The 23585-nt window shown below is 49.0% G+C and overlaps 2 protein-coding genes across 2 annotated transcripts; both read right to left on the reverse strand.

Moving 5' to 3' along the window:
- Nucleotides 1-9245: 9245 nt before the first annotated feature.
- On the reverse strand, nt 9246-23561 carry LOC144168950 (uncharacterized protein C15orf61-like). The gene is made up of 4 exons (XM_077697948.1): nt 23304-23561; nt 17301-17563; nt 10124-10235; nt 9246-9527 (listed from the first exon to the last, which is right to left on the reverse strand). The coding sequence occupies exons 2-4, from the start codon at nt 17508-17510 to the stop codon at nt 9400-9402; spliced, it is 450 nt and encodes a 149-aa protein (XP_077554074.1). The 5' UTR covers nt 17511-17563; nt 23304-23561; the 3' UTR covers nt 9246-9399.
- LOC144168949 (threonine aspartase 1-like) lies at nt 21441-23310 on the reverse strand. The gene has a single exon (XM_077697947.1). It carries the CDS (start codon nt 23112-23114, stop codon nt 21900-21902), a length of 1215 nt encoding a protein of 404 aa, XP_077554073.1. The 5' UTR covers nt 23115-23310; the 3' UTR covers nt 21441-21899.
- Nucleotides 23562-23585: the final 24 nt, after the last annotated feature.

Consider the following 23585-nt stretch of genomic DNA (forward strand, 5'->3'; position numbering starts at 1 on the left):
TATTGCGTTAACGTTTAGTGTTTGGGGAGTTGGTGGTAGTGAATGCGTTGTATCAGCAGCTTCTTGACGTAGTTTGAATGAGTCAAGGATATAAGGCGCGTTCGTAGCCTCCCATTCTGTGTCGGCTTTGTGGCGCAGTGGGTAGAGCACCATGTACGTTGCGTTCCGCCCGCAGGGTCGAGGGATCGAAACCAGGCGCCGGATAGTATTTTTTTTATATAGTGTAGGGGGAGGGGTGCGGACAACGACGGTGCGGACTACGACGGACGTCAACGCGGGTGACATCGTGAGTTACTGAAATGCTCTGCATTTAAATATACAGGAGGTGATGGCGTTGATATCAGCTGATTCCCTAGGGTGGGGAATCACCAGAGCCTTCTTGAATTGAGCGACACAGTCACTGCAACACGTCATCAGCGGATGTTGCGTTTGCACTAGACTTCTGGCGCACCATGTGCGCTGCGTTTCGGTTTCATGGGGGAAAAATACTTGATTTTTGCGGGCTGCAGGGCTCTACAGAGTATTTTTCTTTGCTTTAAAAACTGATCGGTTATCATCGTCTCCGTGGCTACAAACCCGCCATTGGGAATAACCGCCAAACTTCGCTAATTAAAAAAGTTCATTAGACAGATTTAGTTAATTAACAATGTAATTCGCATGTTTCTCATAATTTGTGACGTCCGCCGAACCTGATAGCTTGTTTCTTAAGATAATTCCTATTTTTCTTGAAAAGCCTACCTTCAGAAATTTTGGAAAGTGTTCACTGAAACACTCTGTATGTAACATAATTCAAATGACAGAGAGCGATGTACAGAGAATGGCGCATAATTGCTTAATCTACATTTTTTACCCATGACCGAATAAATTCTCAAGCCTGTTTGTAGGACGTGATATTGGGATTGAGCAGAAGCTTATTAAAATAAAATGGGACATAAAAATTGGGGGAAAGGCCCAGGTAGACCACGAGTAGGGAATATCAGGAGTGACGGTATTGGTGGACAGAACTGTGGAAGACGAGGTCTCCCGTACACAGCGCCAATATGTGTTTTTATTGACCCGATATCCACCGCACACCTGACAGTGCGGACGGTCTGGTGACTTCTGTATGTGTTGGCGAAAGAGATTACAGAGGAGGGACAATGTCTGCGCCTGCATGCAGCGTGTCTGGGTGACATGAATTTAGATGGGAAGGGAACAGCATTCTTGCTGTCCGAATATTGCCGAAATGTTCGCGGCACCTTTTGTGATACATTGCTCTATGCTCTTTTGGATTGTATTCCTCGGGCCACGGCTGAAGGCTGCCCGGGAAAGCTCGTTCATTGCCCTTTATGCCTTGGTGGCCAGGGATCCATTCGAGGAAAATGTGTAGGTGGGGATGAGCTTGCATGTATGTTGTCAGGCTAGTGCGGACAAGGGATGGAATATCATTCGTGGCGAAGCTTCGTAGTGCTCTGCCCGTCCGGACTGCAATGTGGTCGGTCCGGTGCTGGTGAAGTATAACGGCTTCTGCGATGGCTTGAGTCTGCAGTAGGCGCCTCTATGTCCGTGACTCAGGCTTGCCACGACAGCCAACAGATCCCAACGAGCCGCAACATGCCTGGAAAGAGCCGGATCGCTGGCGCCTCGCTGTCGGCGGGATTCAAACTGCGGTGGTGGCAGACAAGGCATGCAGAGACGTGTCCGATGGACGCGGAAGCCGCAGCGGAGACACCCTCCCACCCCCTCTCTCGGACTCAGCGTGCGCCACTACTACTGACCCCTCACGAACTCTAGAAAGAGCGTTGTGTGTGTTTGTACCATGTCGCACCGTGTGCAAAAACTAGAGGGAACGCTTGATTGATAGTTAGCGCTTCGGGTATAAATAAGAGCACCCGAAAACGCATTACTCCTGTTGGAGCAGTGAATCAATGCTGTCACTCTGCTCGAGTTCTGTACTGTAACCTCGCCCTTCGGGGCATTGCTCTTGTCTTGCTTCGGTTCACCTTTCACCATGCAGTAAACAAGTTAAGTTTGCCTTCGGTTTCTTGTCGTCATCTTCACGGCAGCAACATTGGCTGCCCGCTGGTTTCACCCCGCTGGAGGCGACGGAACTCGGCTCGCGTACGCCTGCCCGAATGCAACACTCTGGATTTCTTGAAGCGCTGACAGTCTTCCTTTCGATATAGTTTGCTTTGCACTGGATCCGCGCACACGGCAAGCCTAAATTCGCTGCATTTGCTCCATAAAGTCAAATATTTCACAATAGGGGAAGGTGCACAAATTTTTTCTTTTTAGATTTCCGCGAATACCGGGTGCTTGCCTCCACGTAGGGACCCCTCTTTTTCTTACTCGCACGCACACACACACTTGTGAGGCGCTGAGAGTGATTTGGGACTGCAGATCGGGCAACGCGTGAATACTGCCCTAATCATGAGCTGGAGGTCTTAACTCAAAGTCAGACAAAACATCACCTTGGTTATGCGTGATTGCGAGGAAAGTTTTGTCAAGAAACCCTTCAAGAGGTCAATTGGGGAAGAATTCCGCATGTAGAAGCAAAACTATCTTTACAACACCACTGGGCTAACCAATTTTAATGCCCTACTCCTTGCAACCGGGATGAGTCAAATGTTATCGTCAGCAAAAAATGCGCTCCTGCGCGTACTGTGCCAACTAGCACATGTATGTGGCATAGACGGAAAATACCACGAACATAATATAGATACCAGTGTGCATAGATGAACTGTGCATTCGTTTTAAGCGTGCCATCAAGTCAATGCTAATGGGGGGTATAGGGAAGACACAGAAGGTGTCTCACGCCCGAAAGACTGAATAGAAGGTAGGGTGGGGAGAGGGTCAGGGGAGGTGGGAGGGGAGGAATTGTGATTGCCACATGGGAGCCAGGTGACTTTTAAGTGTAGAGCACTTTGGGGGCTCGCCTTGTCGTTGCAGCTCGCTCGCTGGACCCAAGTAGACATCCACACGGCGTTCCGTCGTTGCGGCACAACCCAGAGGCTTCGAAAGGCAAGCGGTTGATATAGTTATAATTCTAAGCGTTCAAAACTCATGAACCGCTGGCGCTTGTTACAGAAAACTGTAAGTACATTTGAGGCAAAATATACGTAATTAAGCGGCTGCAGCGCCCGCGTTCATTTAGTTGGGAACGCTCGTTGGGTTGGTTTTTACGATAGTAAGCGAATAAAAGTGGAAGTGCAACGGCAAAGGCGGCACGTGGGGACGAAAAGCAAACACAAAAAGAACAGAACTCCCGCTGGCGCAGTTTCAGGCAGGGGGCGCGCGAGCACTGCGAAGGCGGGAAATTTGAAATGCGTTGGGTGGTAGCAGTGAGCGGATAACGGTGCTACAGCCCATTATGGCGAAGCACTGCTCTGCACTCCCGACTGCTTTCACATTGAGTGGAACGGCTTTAATTTGTATACAAGGCACTTGACCCTAAAAAGGAATCTGGAATGCATTTCCAAAGAATGCATGCGACGTAGTTGTAGGAACCTTTAAACACCACCAAACATTTTAAAACCCGAGGAAGATCTCAAGAGTTGGAATTCATCCGGCCCGAAACATGACAACTGTAGTATAAGAACGTCAAGTTCATAGACGTCCCAGGCGTGAAGCGAAATAAAGTTTCCTACTACCTAGACAGGAAAAAGGAATAGTGGCGACCAGTGTATGCGTTCCCCGCATTCAGTCCTGACACGTGTGGCGCAAAATTTAAGTGATCCGCAGGGGGTACATGTGATCTATACAGAACGGCCTCGGTGTACCCTTTAAGGAAACTCTAAACGCCTATATGGCGGGGAACAGAGTGGTAACTGTGCTACACAGCTGTGTACAATTTCGATAGGGTGACGATTGTTTATAGTATCGCAAGTTAACTTTGAAACATCAATTTTGTCTACATTATTCTGTGTAATTTCCCCTCAGGTGCTATCTGTTGCCTTTTGTAGAAAAAAAAATCAGATATACGCAAATCTTAAGGACGTAGCACTGTTTCCTGTCTGAGCACCCCGCGGGGAGCATGGCTGACAGGGCGACATACTCGCGCTCTACACACTCCAGCATTGATATGATGCAAGGTGTTTGTACTTCTAACGAAAGTGAATTTAGCGGTCAACATCTTGAAAGAGTTTCACAAAAATTGAAAGTGTGGACCCTGAAGGGCCGTGCTGCGCACGCGCGAGGAGCATTGGATTGGATTGTATTGAATTTGGGTTGGATTGGATTAAATTGGATTGCATTAGATTGGATTTCATTGGAAATCCAATCCAAATGGAGTACTGGTGTGTAGAGAATTGGGTCTGCACATTCGCCGGTCTGCACATTGCAGAGGAGTGATGTCATAGCCGCGGCAGACCCACTGGCGCCGGCACGTGCCCAGCTGTGCGCCTCTGTTGAGCCAAGTCTGACGCTGCGCCAGAGCCGCTTGATAGCCGTTTCGCGTGGCTCCTGGAGAGCCGTGCTGCGCATGCGCGAGGAGCAGTGACTGGACTGGACTGGACCGGACTTGACTGGATTGCACTGGACTGGACTTTACTGGATCGGATTGGATTGCTGAACCTTAGCTAACGCTACGCATATCCTGGCATAGCCGAGCTAAGCCACTGCTAATTTTTTTTAATATGGGGTTGAACCTTCGAGTTTTGTCGTTTTTTTTTTTTTTTACAAACTTATACACTTCAAATGGGGCACATATTGGTTGTTTCGGCGCCAACGTGGACATTGAAAATGCCATTTTTCCTGTTCCATTCTCAGTTATTGCATCCGTGGAACAATTGTTTGCATTTTATACAAAACGTATGTAATTTGTACAGATTTGAGGCGAGTCGCTATCACTACAGTACGTCGTGGAGAGTTGGGCGGCTCTTCTCTCGCGCTGTACGCGCTCCAGGAACTAAATGATGCAACATGTGCTTGACGATAATGGAAATACATATAAAGGCCTACATCTGGATAGAATTTGAGAAAAATCAAAGATGTGTTTTTATTTTTTATTAGCTCTGAACTTTGTCTTTCGGTTTTTCTTCAAACTTTCGTGTCGGTTACATCTTAAACATATATTATACAATTATAATATTTTGAATGTTTGTATTTTGTATGTTTTTTTTTTCGAAGGTTGTAACTTAGGTACCTTTTGTAAAATTGAGGCTCAAGTTCGAAAAAAAATGCGCTATGAATTTTACATTTTTTTGCGAAGACGTTATATTTTTGCTAGCAACAAATCTTTCCCAGAGAAATTTTTTTTTCGAAGGTTGTAACTTAGGTACCTTTTGTAATATTGAGGCTCAAGTTCGAAAAAAAATGGGCCCTGAATTTTACATTTTTTTACGAAGATGTGATATTTTTTTTAGCAACAAATCTTTCCCAAAGAAATGTACACCAGGCGTAAATTGAGCATAAAATTTATGTATTTTCCCTAATAAATGTTTTCGTGGATAAACGTCGCTAAAGTTGGCGGAGGCACACGGGTAGGTAGTGGTGGGGGTTCCTCTTGCCCTGTTCCAAATTTTTTTAGTTTGACAAAATTTTTCCCGCGGAAAATATTAGTGACTCAGGACTTTCGAATAATCAGAGAATGATACAAACAAATTCAATAAAATTGAAGAGGTCGAGCAGCCACCCTTCGTTCGATCTCATCTGAAATCACCCTACTGGTTGATCAGTCGTGAAAAAATCCAGCTGCTCGTTCGGCCAGATGAGTGAGTGGCTTTGCATTCGGCTCCAGAGATGGCGCAGTAAGTGCCAGCCTTTCGCAAACCAAAACTATGGAAACACTGTACTAAACCTCTCTTCGCGTTGCCAACGTAGCGTGCCACAAAAATTAAACGTTTAGTGTACGCGAAGGCAGCAAACGCTATACCGAGCCCTATAGTAAACACTCTCTAATATTGCCGATAACAGGGTGTTTCTGCTGCCACTCATTTCAGATAAACCGAGGCTCCACCATCTTGAGGCTCCACTCAAATGATGGATTAAATATGTTAAGCTGCGCAATCAAGTCGATATTAAATAAAACTTCGCCGCATTACCTTCAGTGCCCAATAATGAAGTCGAGCACGACTTGCCTGTTTCTCTAATTAGGACCTTTCCGCACCACGGCTTCATAACGAACTGGGCCAATGCCATTGGCCCCACCACGCTCCGTTCAACAAGGCAACACTGCGCACCGTGTAAGCTGGTCAGCACAGCAAGAGGACTGCACGGTCACTTTAACTGCACTGCGCCCTCCTCCTCACCCTTTCCCCTCTATACGTAAGTAGTTAGTTGCAGTTTTATTGGACAGGAAGGTCGAATCCAATCCATGGGGTGGTTGCGGTTGTGAGTGAAGGGAGAAATGGTGAATAAATCTTTATTTGTCAAGCTGGTGCAGATGTTAGGGCACCCGCCCGGTGGGGGGCTTCCCTATTCCGGGATACCCTGAGCTCGGCTGGCGGTCCAGGCCCTCTTCACCAGTTCACGCTGGATCCCAACGTCCGGGCTCGTCAGGCGGTTCACCCACTGCTTGTAGGAGGGGGAGGTTATTGGGGCAAGGCCTGGGGTCTTCTGGCACTCCCAAATCTGGTGGTACAGTGTACCGGGCGTTGGACAGAAATTGCAGGTAGACGGGTATTGGATGGGGTAAATCGCATGGAGTAGGGTTCTGTGGGGGTACGTATTCGTCTGTAGTCTTCGAAGGGTGGTGGCTTCTGCTCTTGTTAAAGGAGCCATGAAGAGAAAACGCAAGTTTGGTTCATTCGAAAGATTGCCTCGTTAGAACCATACTGACACCACTTTTAACACAAACTTACAAACTTCGCTCAAATAAGCTACATAATTAGGAAAAAAGGGAATGACCATGCGACCCACCAGCTCATTTCCCGCAACAGAATCTATGATGTCACACGAGAATGCTCTGCGATTGGTGGAGGCCGGCAAAAGCAAACGCAAGTTAGGCAGGGCTTACCAGTTTGCATAGTGAGCTATATGCCCGTTAAACATACTGCACAGTCCTTTTATGACACTAAGAACGGTGGAGTAAACGGTTTAAGTTCCGAATAAACACGTAAGCATGTACGCCAATGCGTACTAAACTACCGCCAGCCGAACTCGACATCTCGCCGTCGCGCAGACGAATTTTCGGGTTCGAGGCTCTTCGGGGCCAACGAACCGTCCCAGCACGCACAGCCGCGACCGTGCTTGGTATCGTAATCCCTTCACAGGAGGTCGGCCGTCATATCGCCAACCAGCAAAGGTAAAAATAGAAACGAGGGGAGTAAGGAACAGAGAGCAGCAACGAGATAGTGCCACTCGTCGCACAGGTTTTGGTATGGAGGCCGTGTTGGCTTGCTGCTGTCGTTTACAGTTTACAACCACTGAAAACTTCAGTTTGTTCGAGCACTTTACAATGAAATTTCGTTGCTGCGTTTTGAAATGCCCATGTAGTGCGGGCAAATCGTCGAGGGAGTGCGACATCCCCGCCGGTGAGATCTCCTTTCATGTGCTGCCCAACGACGAACCTCGGCGAAGCAAGTGGCTACGTTTTGTGAACTTTGCAAACGGAGGAGAAAGAGAGCTAAAGGAAGTACGAGTGTGCTCGCTTCATTTCAGAGGAAGTGATTACGGCAGGGACCCTTACGTTAGCTCACTCCTGGGACATGCTGGCGCTCGTCGCTGACTTTGTCAAATCGCCGCCAAAGCGCTCTGACCTTGGGGGAAAAAATGCCGTATACACCGCGCATTGACGCTCGTATCTTTCTGGTCGAAGCAGAGAGTTCGCGCGAACGGCTTTCCATACACGACACCGGCCAACTGGCATAAGGGATACTGCTACTGAAATTAAACTATTATTAACCGTAATAAAAATACGGCACATACGTACCAGTCTGTATTCGTCCGTCGCGACGGGGCTGACGAGGCAGCGATGCCGACGGCTGGGCGGTCGTCTGTTGTGGCTATCGCGGAATGGTCGCTATCCGGTCCATCCGCGTATCCCACAACTCCTGCCGCTCGTGCACTTAGAAGCATTGAGCGTTCAAGTGGTGTGCGGTTGTTAAATGCAAGCCCGAGCTTCTCGGCGAGAGTTTTGTTCTCCGGATCAGGCGATTCCATGACTAGGGCTGCGGGTGCACTAGGTTTTACTAGTATTTTTAAAATGGCCGCCGTTCCTGTTTGATTCCCGCGTGTGCACGGGTGCTATATGGAGTCGACATACTAAGTATCCGTTTCATGGACCGGCTCGTATGACGCCATTGTTCACGTCACGAAATGTACAATTTAGCGGGGAGATTTAAAATTTTGGCTTAAATTGCCTTATTTCTCAGTACGGTACGACAACTTTATTGATAGTGCCTGCAGACGGCTTGTCGCCCTGGTCTTGTTAGGGTACTTCGCCGCGACGCGGCCTTGACGTCGTCTCGGTTGGTGTCGCCTCTACTTTGGCCGCGGCCCCGCTACTTCCTCGGGTCGACCACGCCTGCCCCTGGTCTGGAGCGGCAGTCTTCCCTCGGGTTCGCTGGGTCGCTGCCTTTTGAGTGCGGCCGAGACCTGCTGGACGGCCTGGATCTGGGTCTCCCTGTCGTAGCTCCTCGTCGTGAATAAAGCATCATTTGCTTCCGGGAAAATCTTAGGGTACTATGAAACACCTAATCTTTCGAATAAAACAAACTTTTGTTTTCTCTTCATGGCTCCTTTAATTGGGAGTGCGGAGTCGGGAAGGTTCTTCGGCCTTGACGGTAGTAAATGAGAATGTCAGCATACCTGACAAGCGGTTCTGTTTTGGGGGCCGCAAGCGGTGTTTTTCCCTCTATGGTAATGGCCCGATGAATAAGCGCGCGGGCAGCGGCGTGAGCGGCCTCATTACCTTCGAGAGATTCGTGTCCAGGTATCCAGATGAGCCGCGTTTCAGGTATTTGGGTAGTATTTTTAAGAATTTGAAGTGCCGTTTTGCTGATAGAGTAGTATCAGTTGCAGTTCTCAGTTGCACTTGACAGTTTCTCATTGTGATGAACTATGGGTCACCCTTCTATCGCGCCAGACCACTCTTACTTGCAAAGCTAGCGAGCTCCGAAAGAAGCCCGCCACAGCTCTGATATTTCAGCAAAGGTAAACGGGGTGTGACGTGCTAGGAACTGTTTTCGATGCTCCTAGTAGTACTATACGCATGACCATATGAAATGGTCTAAGTCGGATTTGACGTCCAGACGAGACATCGTAGCCGTGGGAGCGGGCGTCCGACGGCACAAAAGGCGGACGAGGCACTCAAATACGATGCGCTGCGGGCAACACTACCTTTATTCGCCGTTCACAGCATACGCCACCGGCATAGCGGTTGTGAAAATTACTTTCTAAGCCGCAATCGCAACAGTGAGTGTCGCTAGTGCGGAATTCGCTATTACGTCACAGTGCTCGGCGCGGATGGCACAACGACTGCTAGTACTGGGCGTCCGGTTCCTCGCGGTAGAGGAAGTACACGGTGACGGGGCCACGTGACGTGTGCACTACTTCCCGGTGCCGGATCATGAGGAGGGATCCCAGGCCGTACGCCAACGTCGGGATGCCTGCGTGGGGAGAATAAGAGCGAACACGCACTAAAGGAGGGGACACTGTGCGAACGAGGATTATAAATTTAGAGGGTTTCACTAGTTAGTTTATTAGAGAGTTTTATCATATCGTTACCGTGTTTGCGTTACCGTTTACCGTGTTTGCGGGAGTAGACTGCGCAGCGCGAGAGTTACCGCGAACGGTAACTTACCGTCACAGGCTTCACCGTCGCCAGCGGCTTCCGGTAACACGGTAAACGGTAACGCAAACACGGTAACGATATGCTAAAATTGCCTATATATTAACTGTGTAATGTAAACTTCTAGGTAGTAGACAATGGACAGCTCGCGGGATACTCGGGATTTCATAGGTACAAGCATTAACGTGGTTTCGAGCAGCACTGATGCCCAAAATATCGGGACATTGTACTTTTATTACGGCCAGTGGAATGTTTAGGAGCTGGCCATATAAGAAAAGGCAGTCACAACACAGGTTTAACAGGTAGCGCCACTGGCAGGAGATGGCACCACTAATCGTTGTTTATTGTGTCTCAGTCGTGCTGTTTGTTCGTCAAGATTCTAACGAGTAAAGTTAGAGGTAACGGGGCCCTCACCGAGGTTGAGGACCTTGAGGAAGCGGAAGAAGGCGTCCTCCACGGTCAAGTCATGCGGCGCCCTCCGTGAGCAGTGGTACTTGATGAACGGGTAGCAGCCGGTGCGCAGGACCTGCATGGCGCCTCAGTGAAGGAGTCTGAATACAGTAGCCTATACAGTATAGCGCATGGATGTGCTCAGACACAGCTACTTGCTAATATATACTGCACAGGATTATTGGGAATCCGCTCAATTCAAACATTCTTTACGCGGTGCTACCTGCTTTTTTTTGTCGTTCAGAAGTCACGGATGCAAAGCAAGAAAGCAAAACAAGTTGCACAAGACATCTACCTTTAGGTCTTAAGATGCGAGACGCGATATCGTTACTTTTTTTTAGAGAGAGTTTCACAACAGAGCTGCTTCATTCACAGTTCATGCTCCTGAAGCACTGATGGTCAGCCGAGACGGTGAGACTATCATCAACGGTTTTCTACGCCCCTGTACTGTACAGAGACCACTGAGAACGCACCAGTTTTCCTATTAAATACAGCCGAACACGGATATATCGAAACATTGTCTATATCAAACAGTCGAAGCATGCCCTTGGAAATCTCATGGAAAAGTATGGCGCTTTTGTACGCGTGTATCGAACTGCCGATCACGGGCACATTCGATATATCGGACACTGGGCTGCAAGTGTCCCTGCAAGTGCGCTTCTCCTGATCGTGGTTATGCAATGAGGCAGTGGAAGTGGTAAGCGAATATATCTACTTAGGCCAAGTTGTGACCCCGGATCCCAACCATGAGGCAGATATAATACGAAGTATAAGAATGGGGTGGAGTGCATACGGCCGACATTCTCAGATAATGAATGGCAGCCTACCATTGTCCCTGAAGAAGAAAGTGTATGACATCTGCATCTTACCGGTGCTCACCTACAGGGCAGAAACTTGCAGGCTCACTAAGAGGGTTCAACTTAAATTGAGGACGACCCAGCGAGCAATGGAACGGAAGATGATAGGTGTAACATTAAGGGACAAGAGGACAGCGGCGTGGGTCAGGGAACAAACGCGTGTTAAGGACATACTAGTAGAAATTAAGAAAAAGAAATGGACGTGGGCAGGGCATGTAATGCGAAGGCAGGATAACCGTTGGTCATTAAGGGCAACAGAGTGAATCCCTAGAGAAGGCAAGCGGGGCAGAAGATGCGGCAGCAGGTTAGGTGGGCAGATGAGATCAAGAAATTTGCGGTGATAAATTCGTCGCAGTTAACGCGGGACCGGTGTAATTGGAGATTAATGGGAGAGGCTTTTGCCCTGCAGTGGGAGTAGATAGGCTTCCGATGATGACGATGATGATGACTTCTCGCGGGCGCTGCCGCAATCGGTGAGAAGGAGGCATCGCCGCATCGTTTCGATGGCCTCCAACACTTGTTGGCACGCTAGCGTGGTGGGCAGCCGCATGGCAGCGAGAATGCGGGAAGTGGTTGCACAGAGTTTCTTACAGTATACACCAGAGAGGAATCTGGCGCTAGCGTCTATGCGACTAACATCAAGGCCGTCTGTGTCGTCATGGACCGCCATTATACATCGCGCTCGCCATGGCGCTCGCCTTAGTTTAATCATTGGCTTGGATTGAAACGTGTTAGTGACCACAAATTTAAACAAAGTGCCACAAAAACGCGAAGAATAGTGTGCAATTACGTAAGTGGAAAATAAAAACAGCTGTTTTAAAACTAAGGAAAAAAGAAGTAAAGCGTATTTTTGCCGGAACGGTTGTGCCTGCTATTCCGCAGGCCAAGGTTGTAGTTACGAACAAGGTTAATATTTGGGGGGGGAGGGGGGGGAACTGATTAGAGACTGATTTTATTAATTTTACTACTATTGCAAATAATAAGTTGCTTGAAGAGTTCGGAAAGTTTTCTGAGCGTGCCTATGAAAACGTCGCCTTCGTGGTGAACCGGTGCATCAACTGTCAGCTACAGGTTAACAAAACTTGCCGCTGAGCGAGTTGGTTTGTACTTAACGAAAAAAGAAAACGTGGCGTTAAACAGTCGTGAACGATGACAAGATAGGAATGATACGTGCGCCCGTATCTGCCGTATCTTGTCTTCGTTGAAGTACGTTTCGTTTCTTTTTTTCGTGAGCTACAAATTTCGCGGCGGCATATCACTCGCACAGTCATACGTCCTTCGACTGCGGCATGACCACCATCAGGTACGATCACGCACTGCCTCCTGTTTAACCGAAGACGGCTACCACACAACAGGGAGGATTTCGGTTTCCTCGTAGCTCGTAGACGTGATAATGCAAAGTGAAGAAAGCAAATCCCCAAAATCGCTTAAGAATCCAATTTTCATGCCAAGCCCAAACCAAAAGCGGGGGTCTTCCCATACACCCCCACGTCGACATGGCTTTATGGTCGCGGCTGCTGTAAGTCACGTGGTATCACTTCAAGGCAGGGGTGCAAGCGGGCTTGAGCCTTTTGGAGCAGCTTTGGACCAGTAAAAGGGTACTTTTGAAGCAGCTTTGGAGCACCAAAAGAAGAGTTTTGGAGCGGTGCAAGCCTGCCTGGGAGCAGATTTTTCCTAGTGTAACATCATGTATTTTCACTTCTTTTATTCTTTGTAAACACAAAATAACAAAAATTCAAAGTGTTCTTACTCAACATTCAAGCAATACTAAGCGGACCAGTTTACCAACAGTTAGAAAAAGCATTTTCTTATAATTAAAACATAAAAGCTGACAAACCAGTAACTAAGAGACATAAAGATAAGCAATGCTTTCTCGACTTCAGTCACGCCCGAGACGACCACAGATAGGCAAAATGGTCCCTTTTGCACCTGAGCTCTTAACTACCAAACGAGTCTCCAGACAAAAGAAAGAAAGCTAGGCGAAACTAATAGAGGAAGAAGTAGGGGAAAAAACTAAGAGGAAGCAAGACATAATTTGATTCATCGCAGAACCAAACCTAACTATATTCCAGAGATGTTACAAATAAATATTGATGTTCACAAAACACACGAGAAAAAAATATACCACCATTTGAGAACGACTGCCCTAACGAATCGAACATACCAGAGTTTCCCAACTTTTTTCTCCAGAGTAAACAGAGGTCTTACCGGAGGGAGGTAGGGGGGGGGGGGGGGGGGAGAGTTCCCTTTATTCTCACCAACGTCCCTCCAGTAAGACCTCCGTTTACGCTGGAGAAAAAAGTTGGGAAACACTGGTATGTTCGATTCGTTAGGGCAGTCGTTCTCAAATGGGGTCCGCGGACCCCAGCGAGACCGCGAGGGCATTTCAGGGGTCCGCGAAGACCTACCCGAATTACTAACACCCCCATACATTTCTCCGTTTTGCTAGATCTTGCTAGAAATGCAAAAAAAAAAGGTGGTTTCGCTACATAACTTGTCAGTTTTTCTCCGCGTAGCACGTGTTCTAACGTTGGCGTTTTGCACGACATGCCAGCTATGCGGCAAAGCCAGACACACAAGATGATGGGTGACAGCTGCAAAAGCCAATTGTTGGAAATTTGACACACATGTTGGCGACACGTATGTTCACACGTATTTGACACGTATGTTGGCGACTTTAGCTGCAAGTCACAATTATTTGACATTATGACCCGATCGACATAGTTCATCGTGTGGTCCCCCGTCGCTCCTGCAAGCCCGCAAGGGGTCCTCGGTACACTCATTGAACCACTGTGTTAGGGGATGGAGGGAAGCCTAGCTTCCCCCCTCTCCATCCCCCGTTCAGAAACATAAAAAAGTCAATGCTGTACGGCAAGGCGCACCTACCGGGCTGATTACTTGCAGATATCTGCTAGCCTAGCAGAATCTCCCCTCTCCCTTGCAGTGTTGCGGAGTTACCAGTCCGGAATTGGAATGAATCCGGAATCATTCCACATTTTCGCGACCCCGGAATGGAATGGGAATGGAATGGCGACAATACTTGAATGAATAGAATGGGAATTGAATTAGGCGCCTTTTGCCCAGAATGGAATGGGAATGGAATTACATGTATTTTTCCCAAAATAACGCGCACTTTTCCTCCTACGGGCAGTTTTTTGTCAAAATATGCAAAAATACGCAAAAGATCCCATCAGCCCAAGTTCAAACATTAGAATTTAACAATAACTCAGTACTGTTAAAATCGATTGGCTGAAGCAGCGATTGTACTAAAATTATGTCCTTAAATACAGCGCTGCTACGAAGTTCGTCGCGATTCTCCGCATAATAAACGCGGCTCTAGGCCGTTGGTGACCATCGTGGGGAACTACCGCGGTGGCATCCCCCCCTATCTCTACCATTCTTCATTAGGCGCGCCATGGTGCAGTCAATGGGAAGCTGCACAGAACGGCACATGAGAATAAGAACACCCTGTCCTGATCACGGCATTCCCACGAATCCCGTCTGGCTAAGCTTTCCCACACGAGCGATGTTACATGACGCGCGGTGGGCATATCACACCCCAAATGGGTCAGTTTACTTTGGCAAAGGTGGTGCCTTTGTATGGAAACGGACCCCGCACTACGACTCGTAAGGAGTCTAGGAGACTCTTTGTACTTGGGGGCACATTCTCCGCAGACATCCCTGCAGTCCTGTCTGTTCTGCAGTGACCGAGCCACAATTGCCCCCGCGCATGTGGCAGCGCACCTCTGCTCCGGCAATCAATCGGTAAAATGGAGAGTCGAGCTAGTTGGTGAACACACATTCTTGAAAATTAAGTGTGAACTATACTACACGGACAAGAAAGCGCCGTTGTCGTCGTTCTTGTCCGCGTTTAATTTTGAACAATCAATCGGCGAGTGGAACCACGCCAATCTCTTTAGTACTGTTTGTTGTCTCATTCCAATGTTATGCTCTGGCCTTCAGGTGGTCTGCATGCGTTGTCTTGTATTGCACGCGCAATACGCCTCGAGCGCGGCCTGTAGGGGCGCCACTGAAATCCCCCTAGCGGCCCGTTTCGAAAGCAGCCGCGGGAGTCCGCGCCCCGCTCCCCAGTGCCGCCGCTGCTTTTGCAGCACGTTCACCACAGAGATTTACCGTTTGCGGGTGTTTGAAATCCACGTTTATGTGGAGCAGTCACTCTGTTCGCAAATGGGGTGTGTTTACGAGAGTGTAAATGTTTCTGACGCGATCTTAGTGCGGCATATTCGGTCTGTATAAGCGCCAGGTGTGTGCCACAGGACAGCGTCGCGGAACCGGCGTATGATGGAGCCGATTGTAGTTACACTGACCTGAATTTACTAGCAGTGTCTCCGTAACCACCGGGTCCTCAGATGTTCATGATACGGCTATACACTATTATTTAAATCGGTTTTGTTCGCAATCAGCGGAGCACTCATACCTGACAGCACGCCAGTTACGTTTGCCAATATTATACCTGAGATATTGCTCACCACCATTTACAAGCCAGTCTGTGTTAATTTCGGGAATATTTACAAAAGTACGATGGACAATGCATAATTATACTCGGGGATCAGCACACGACAGAGTCGTCTTGTCGTGAGGTGAGCGCCCGCAAACATTCATCTGCTACATATATCATCTGCGAGCAGCGCGGAGGCGGGCTTAGAATATAATCCGCGTCCGCGACGAAATGCTTTTTCGAAATATCGTCATATAGCACATGGAGCCTGCAGAATAAAGCAGAAACTGAAATCAGAGGGCCTTATTCCATATCACACTCTTCCAGCGACACCTTTCATCGCTTAATTATTGAACAGCCTACCCTGTATACTTCCAAAAATGCGTCCGCCGTACGATCAGCTCTTCGTTGAAGTAGAAAAACAAAAGGAAAGTGAACGCGAGATTTGTGTGTGGGATTACTAAATCGTTCATTGCTTGATTCCGCTTCGCATTTGTACATAGCGCCCCCCTCCCCTCCTCCTCCTCCCCCCCCCCCCCCCCCCCGATGTCTCGCGAAAAAGCAGTGCATTTCGCGTATAGTTGGTCTAGTGAACCCTACCTGGCTTAAGTTTCGACGAACCTCTTTAGCATGTCAGAAGCTGCACTGTTCTTTTTTTTTTTTTTTTTACATTTCTGTTTCTTAATTCTGCACTTCCACAGCATTTTTTTCCCGCGGTTTCAGTAACTTGCCTTGGTTTTTGCTATATGGCGTGTGTGGGCACATATTTAACGACGCACAGGCTTCGAATTTACTTAACATTTTCGCATGGTTTATATTCTCATAACAGACATTAGTTATTGTCCGGGATTGGGTAATCACATCCCCGAAACATTTATCTGCGACGTATATATTCGAAACGAAGCCGCGTTCGTTGTCCACGCTGCAAAATGAAGCCAACCTTTCATTGTGCCAGTATCAGGTCTAAACAAGGCGACAGTAGAATTCATTTGTGCTTGATGTTTTGGAGGTGACATGGGTGATATGCTGCTGCCGTCGCCTACGCACGGAAGCGCGGCGACGAAGCGCGCAGAACTGCGTCCCCCGGTAGCTCTTGCAGGCGATCACGTCCTCTACGAAGACGCAGCTGCTTTTCAAGTGACCCAAACGTACTCTTTGCCTATAGACGTCACCATAACAAGTTTTTCTTAGGGCGCGGAAAGGCGAAAAGAAGCGAAACAGAACCAAAACACTGCACGAGCCCCTACCAGCCACGCAGCGCAAATCCCGTCAACGCCGCGGAGAAGCGGCTGCAGGCGGCGCAGCGATCGCAAAGCTCGAGGCGTATAGACGCTGCCCATGTGATGACCCTGCCGCCCATAGAGTTTGCCGCCCCCTTCATATTTGCTAGGGTGACAACTAGAGCCACTAAATAAGCTACGATCTAGTGGCTTAGTGCCACCCTAAGGGTGCCTCGACACCAATGCCACCACCACAGCTTCAGGTGGAGACACAAAGTTAATACACCAGGCCACCGCAAGACGCCATTTTGGTTCTGAAATATCGGAGCGTACCATGGCTGCTGTGTCATAACCAATGCAGTGGATAGCGCGGGGCCAGGGTTGTAAATGTATTAGCGTTGGATATAAATTATTAGGTCAGTTGTTGAGAGAAAGATAGATGCAGTAGGGAAATAGTTCATGCGCCACTGATGGAGCCAGTCAGATACTCCGGTGAACGGGACTGCAGAGTAGCCAAGCCCATGTTACACTGCTTCAGCAGGCCCAAATCACAAGCTCTGCGCACTTTGACCTTTGATTGTCAGGAGTGGGCAAGCACACGGCACCTGGTAGTTGGTGCCGTCCATGGGCCAGTTGAAGTGCGACCAGCCAAAGTGGTCGTTGCGCACAGCAGCGTAGCGCACCAAAAACGAGGTCCACGGAGGCAGGCCGCGCTGCCGTAGGTGGCAGCTGAGCACCTCCGATGCCAGGGGCCGCTCGGAGTGCCGACCCAGCGCCACCCACAACCTTGTCACGGGACCCCACCGAGGGCTCATGTGACGATCCCTGCGGCGGCCTCGGAGGCTTGGTTTCACAACTGGCCGCACACCTGCGGTGACATTGTTTGCTTGAAGGCTTGAAGCCGGCGTGAAGGCACGCGGCAATTTTGAGTCGTTCACAAACACTGCCAACCCAACCCATCTGTCAGCCAATAAACTGAAAGTATAAGTGCATGTTAGTTGTGCTTTTCTGCTTGATGCGGCACAGCTACTGCATGCACGATGGTGCATTTTAGCAGGTTAATTTGGACCTCCTGTGATCATTTGGCGTGGACAAAAATTTATAGAATACACTGAATAACATGCATTTGGGACTGACTGTAAGCCATTGCCTCAGCAATCTTGGTAGAAACACTTGACCGAGACTATGCAGCATAAAAAGAAAGAACAGATTACGATCCGGAGGATTTTCGTGCAGTCCAACAAACTGCGTGGACAATATGGCAATGCATACCATAGCTTGCCTGGTGAAAAGCTCCCGCAAGTTGTACATAAGATCCCGCATAGATATTGTGACTGCTTACATCAGCGGCAGCGAGGAGTTTTCACCAAAGTCCCAATGTACGTGAGACCATGTGCGTCAACACGATTATCAGACTAGCACATTAGCAGGTCGGTCACGGGCAAACAGAGATTAGTGACACCACTTCTACGCAAATTGGATTCATCCGAACGTCCACCTGATAAAAGGGAACATGCCCCAAAACTTCTCATGTCCACAGAGAAAATTTTCAGCATTTAGAAGCAACCACAAAGCTTGCTTGCCTTGGTGTTACCAAACAGCCAGCCAGCACAGGGTCTGAAATGTCCTCCACCAGTGCACTCCGCGGGAAAGGGTGACTCGAGCTCCGTCATCCCACACCAAGTTTTTTTCTAATATTTTTTGAAGGATTTCCACTGCATGGCTGCAGCAGCAGTGAGGGTGGGGGCACCTCCCTCCCCTAGGCCAGCCTCAAGGCCTGCTTTACTGTTTTTACGTGCATCTTCGGAGCTTTGATAAAATCAGATGAAAATGCTCAGGCCTTTGTCCTTCCGGTAGGACAATATTGATCGATTGTGAGGTTTAACACACCAAAGCTACAACTGGGCTACGAGGTGCGCCATAGTGTTGGGCCTCGGATTAACATCGACCACCTGGGGATGTTTAACGTGTTCTGAAATCTCGACACACGGACATTTTTGCTTTCTGCCTGCATCTGCAAAGCAGCCACCAGGACCGTGATTGAACCGGCGCCCTTGGGCACGGTAGAGCAGTATTAAATGAATAGTAAAAGACATAGTGTTAAATACTTTTACTCAAAAACATTCAGCTAGGCTCTCTTTTTGAGAAACCAGACTTTCATTATAGTGCCTGGAATATACTTCTAGGCACTGTACTTTCATGCAGCTGAAGTTTTACTTCTGTTTGTGAGCTTAGCCAAGACAAGCCAAGGACTATGAGTGTTTCGTCTATGTGCTTTGCTTTTTGAGCCTTTTGAGGATCGAAATAGCACAGGGCTGGCATGTCTGTCAAATCGAACTTGGCCATTTTAAATATCCTCTCCTGGGAGGCTGCAAACACCAACTGGTTTAGTTCTGCTGTAGTTCTCTTAAACAAGCCCAATAGGCCTGCAACTTTATGACCAGCATGCCATGTCTATATAAATGACCACGTTCGCTGGAGGTAGAATATTCTGTACGGCTTCCATTTCTGCCACGTCAGTGGTAACGTTGTCTGCATACAAGAAACTTAATTCTTGCTTCACTGTCTTCACTCTTCATGAATTCAATTTTAATCCCGCTTTGAGATGTCAAAACACTGCAGTGAGGTGAAGAGAAAATACAACTTTGGTTAACTTGAAATAGTTAGGCTTCAGTACCTCACTCAGCTCCATTGCGGCCATGAAAAACATTTTTTAACCGATAAAAACGCAAGAAATACTTAAGAACTTTGAAATTCCGCGCCACAGTGACGTGTTATCGGCATGAGTGACGTCATATGGATCATCACTAAAAACATAATTTTCAGTGTCTTAACTGCAGGTTAGCATTCAAGTGACTCGATCAAACGGAACTAGTGGCCCACTACAGTCATCTAGTCATGTGTCCTGGCGATTGATCAGTTCGGCCGCCGTCAATTGCCCAAACAAGATTCTGCGACGTCATGGAAAAGTTGCCGGAAACTGGCTAGCGAGTCGCCACTCCTCCACGCGTTTTCTTTAATATCTCCGTTATTGTTCCGAAGTTTGCGATGAAATCGGTATCATTGTTATCACGACAGAGCAGTCTTTCTAATGAACCAAACTTGTATTTTGTCTTCATGGCCCCTTTAAGGCAGTAAAGTGTAGAAGCAACCAGTCCTATTTGCAAATCGAAATTCGTGGCATAGTTTGGCAACAACGTGCTCGCTTCAGTGTGGGGGAAGGCACAGAATTGTTTCTTTGGCATAAAAATAAAAATAAAGTATTTTCGATAAGCTGTGCAATGCTGGGGTACGTTCGCCCTGGAACCAAACGGGCCATTGTCAGTAAAAAATAAAAGCAACCCCACGTCGGTTAAAACCGCAGTTAAAACTAAACAGCAGCCACCACGGCCGGAATTAAACCTGCGTCCTTGGGCTCAGCTGCACGATTCCCTAGCCACTGGGCCACCGCGGCAGGGCACAAGTTCTTGAACAGTGCAAGCTTGCCCTTCAAAATGCAGACTTCTAAACTTTTCAAAGCCATGATCATGGCTTCATTCAAGAAATCATCATCATCACCAGCCTATCTACGCCCACTGCAGGGCAAAGGCCTCTCCCATTATTCTCCAGTTACCCCGGTCCTGTGCTAACTGCGACCAATTTATCCCCGCAAACTTCTGGATCTCATCTGATCATCTAACTTTCTGCCGCCCCCTGCAACGCTTGCCTTCTCTAGGGATCCACTCTATTACCCTCAATGACCAACGGTTATCTTGCCTGCGCATTACATGCACTGCCCGCGTCCATTTCTCCTTCTTAATTTCTACTAATTTGTCCTTAACGCGCATTTGTACCCTGACCCACTCCGCTCTCTTCTTGTCCCTTAATGTTACACCTACCATCTTGCGCACCACTGCCCGCTAAGTCGTCCTCAATTTAAGTTGAACCCTCTTAGTGAGCCTCCAAGTTTCTGCCCCGTAGGTGAGTACCGGTAAGATGCAGCTGTCATACACTTTCTTCTTCAGGGACAATGGTAGGCTGCCATTCATTATCTGAGGACGCCTGCCGAATGCACTCCACCCCATTCATATCCTTCGAATTATCTCTGCCTCATGGTTGGGACCCGGGGTCAAGAAATGCTGCATTTTAAACTTGCTGGACAATGCCAAGGACAGTGGTGAACTTTTGGAATGTGACAGCGACAAGGAAAGCACTCGTATCAGATGATGATAGCTTGTGATTGTTGTAGTACCAGTATGTATTGCCTTTTGCACGTGGAAAGTGGGATGCGAAATAAATTTTCTAGCAGGTTCTTTTGCCTTATATTAGGCTTGATCACTTTTCTTTTCTTGGGTCCTTCAACTCTCCCCTCGCCTTATAATCTTGAGTGGCTTATTTCAAGTAAACAGGGTACCTTTGCTGGCCTTGAGTTTGGTGAAGGCCAGTAAGTGGCTGTTATGGCAAGCCTCTTAACTACTACACAAATATGAGACCTGCTCATTTCAGTAACAGTAACGGCTTTCACAATAACGATAGTTTGTGGCAGGAAACTCAATGCAAGTTTGTTTGGTCAGATCATAAGTACAATACAAAGTCGCTGCCATTGATCAAGCCAAACGTAGATTTTGATGTGTTTCGCCCTCCGTGGGATCCTTGTTCATGACTGTGAACGAGGATATTGCTGGGGATCCCAAATGTCTTATCTTCCAAACTTCATATTGTGATTACATTTTGTGGTTGTATAAAAAAAAAACACTAAATTCAATTCCTTCCAAGTTGAAGAGCACAAAGGTTTTATTAAACCTCTGCAACTCCAAGAAAACAACATTTTTGCTTGGGACAATTAACAAGTGTCTTCATGAAATTTATTACAGGAGACTTTCCTCATATGCCATTCGGCTATCACAGATGAACAAAAATGCAGTAAATACATATGATGAAGAGTGATTTTACAAATGATTTGTTTCAACTTTGCAGGCCTAGCAACTTGCTAAATGAAAAACAAAAGAAAGCCCTTTAAGTGCAGAAACTTTTAGTATACACAGACTAGGTGTACCCTGAAATTCTTTCGGGTAAGTGACAAGGGTATGGGACACTGGTAATCACTGCACATTCTTTGCCTTTTATATGGTGTCACATGAGCAACGGTGACCGTACGAATTATGCGGCTAACTTTGCCTTTTACAACATTAGTCCACAAGTGAACATGGAATGTGGTAGCTGTTCTACAGTTCTTCTCTCTTCAGGCGAGGAAATTGCAGAGGTACACCACCGACCACCACCTTTGAGCCAGCAGTGGCCGTGTCTGGCATTTCCGAGCACCCAAACTTGGGGCTGCCACCGCCTGTGTACATGTAGCCGTAGCACATGGTTCGCGTCGTGTGTGCCCACATGAGGTCGCCAGAGGCCCGTTGGGGGTCCCAGCGCAAGGCCAACACCCCTGCCAGCCGCTCCGTGGCCCCGTTCAGGAAGGGTGACAGCAAGAAGCCCCTCTGGACACAAGTATGCAGCGTCACCACAGGCTCGTCATCACCGGGAAACTTCAGGGCTTGCGCACACTGCCGGACGAGCGCACTTCGGATGAGGAGTTCCCCGGAACCAGAGCTGGAGACGGCCACTGCGCAGCCCCCGCTGCTGTCCGCGTTCTCGGCCCAGCAGCCGCACCCGTAGACGGCCGCCTGGCCGACCCGCCCGCTGTGCTTCAACCAGAGGCCGCCGCTGGACACGGCGGCCGCCACGTTGCCTCGCCGGTCCATGCACACGGCCCCCACCGTGTCCAGCTGGGGCGGGTCGCTGTCCGAACTCGGGCAACGCTTGGTCAGGGTGCCGGCGTCGGCCAGTGAAACGGCCCACGGCTCGTCGTCGTCCGGGTCCCGCTTGGCGGGCCGTTCTCCGAGCGGGCTGCTCCGCGCCAGTGCCTCCTCGGCGGCGCAGCGGTCCAGGCGGCGCTTGAGCTTGACGTACCGCCGCTGCACCTCCGAGGCGACCAGCGCCTCGGGCCTGCGCTCGACGTCGGCGCGCACGTGGTCGCGGGCCCAGCGCAGCGCTCCCTCGCCCGTCAGAAAGCAGGGCGGCGTGCGGCCAAGAGACAGGGGCCCGTCCTGTTGAGCGCGGCACAGCGCCTCGGCCACGAGCACGGGGTTGCCGACGCGGGGCAGCGCGCCCACGGCGCCGAAGCCCAGCGTGCGGCCGTCCATGACCGAGGCGTCACACTCGACTCGGCCGCACGCCGTCAGGTTAGAGCCGAAGCCAGCATTGGTGAGCGGGTCGTTTTCGAGCACGGCTACGGCGCCCGCCACGGCTTCCAACGCGCCGCCGTCCGAGCGCTCGAGCACGCCAACGGCGTGGCGGCAAGCCATGTTGCACAATCGCCGGTAGCTGTCGAACTTCTCCGACGCGTGGAAGCCGGCGCCGACATGAACAGCCACCACGGCCTCCATCACGCGTCTTCGTCGGCGGTGAAACGCGCACAAGCCACCAGTTGCACCTTGACAGGCAGGCACGCGGTCGTCCAAGAGATCAACAAGTGTCTTTTACTAGAACGATTAGAATGCACTCACGGCACCCACTCACGCACACACCTGCACAGGCGTTCAACACACATGCGGCCGAGGATCATAAACGCTAACCTCTTTTCGTGCGCCGCCGGACGTTCCGAAGGCGTTGGGGGGCGTCGTCCCGTTGCCCGGCAGCAGGTTCATGATATCGCGTTCGTGAGCACGCAACCTGTGGCTTAATGTGCGCTACACGCCACAGGTTGAAATTTCGCACAACTTCAAACTGTTGCAAATCGCGGGAAAGAACACGCGGCGCGTTCGTTCACTTTTGTCGCAAAAGGCGCCGCCATTTGAGCTTGAAAGTTGTCTAATCTTCGGATTGTAGTGACTTTATCAGCCGCTTAGCCAAGGTCT

Source organism: Haemaphysalis longicornis, unplaced genomic scaffold (genome assembly GCF_048455015.1).
Source record: "Haemaphysalis longicornis isolate Haplotype H1 unplaced genomic scaffold, Haemaphysalis longicornis Haplotype H1 scaffold_2, whole genome shotgun sequence".
Taxonomy (NCBI): domain Eukaryota; kingdom Metazoa; phylum Arthropoda; class Arachnida; order Ixodida; family Ixodidae; genus Haemaphysalis; species Haemaphysalis longicornis.

Bases quoted from the DNA above. Each gene is read 5' to 3' on its own strand.
- LOC144168950 (XM_077697948.1), bottom strand. From the start codon at position 17,510: ATGAGCCCTCGGTGGGGTCCCGTGACAAGGTTGTGGGTGGCGCTGGGT. The intron at 10,236-17,300 runs GTGCCGTGTGCT...GGCGCCATGCAG, and splicing joins TGGACGGCACCAACTACCAG to GTCCTGCGCACCGGCTGCTA. The intron at 9,528-10,123 runs GTGAGGGCCCCG...CTCCCCACGCAG, and splicing joins CCTCAAGGTCCTCAACCTCG to GCATCCCGACGTTGGCGTAC.
- LOC144168949 (XM_077697947.1), bottom strand. From the start codon at position 23,114: ATGGAGGCCGTGGTGGCTGTTCATGTCGGCGCCGGCTTCCACGCGTCG.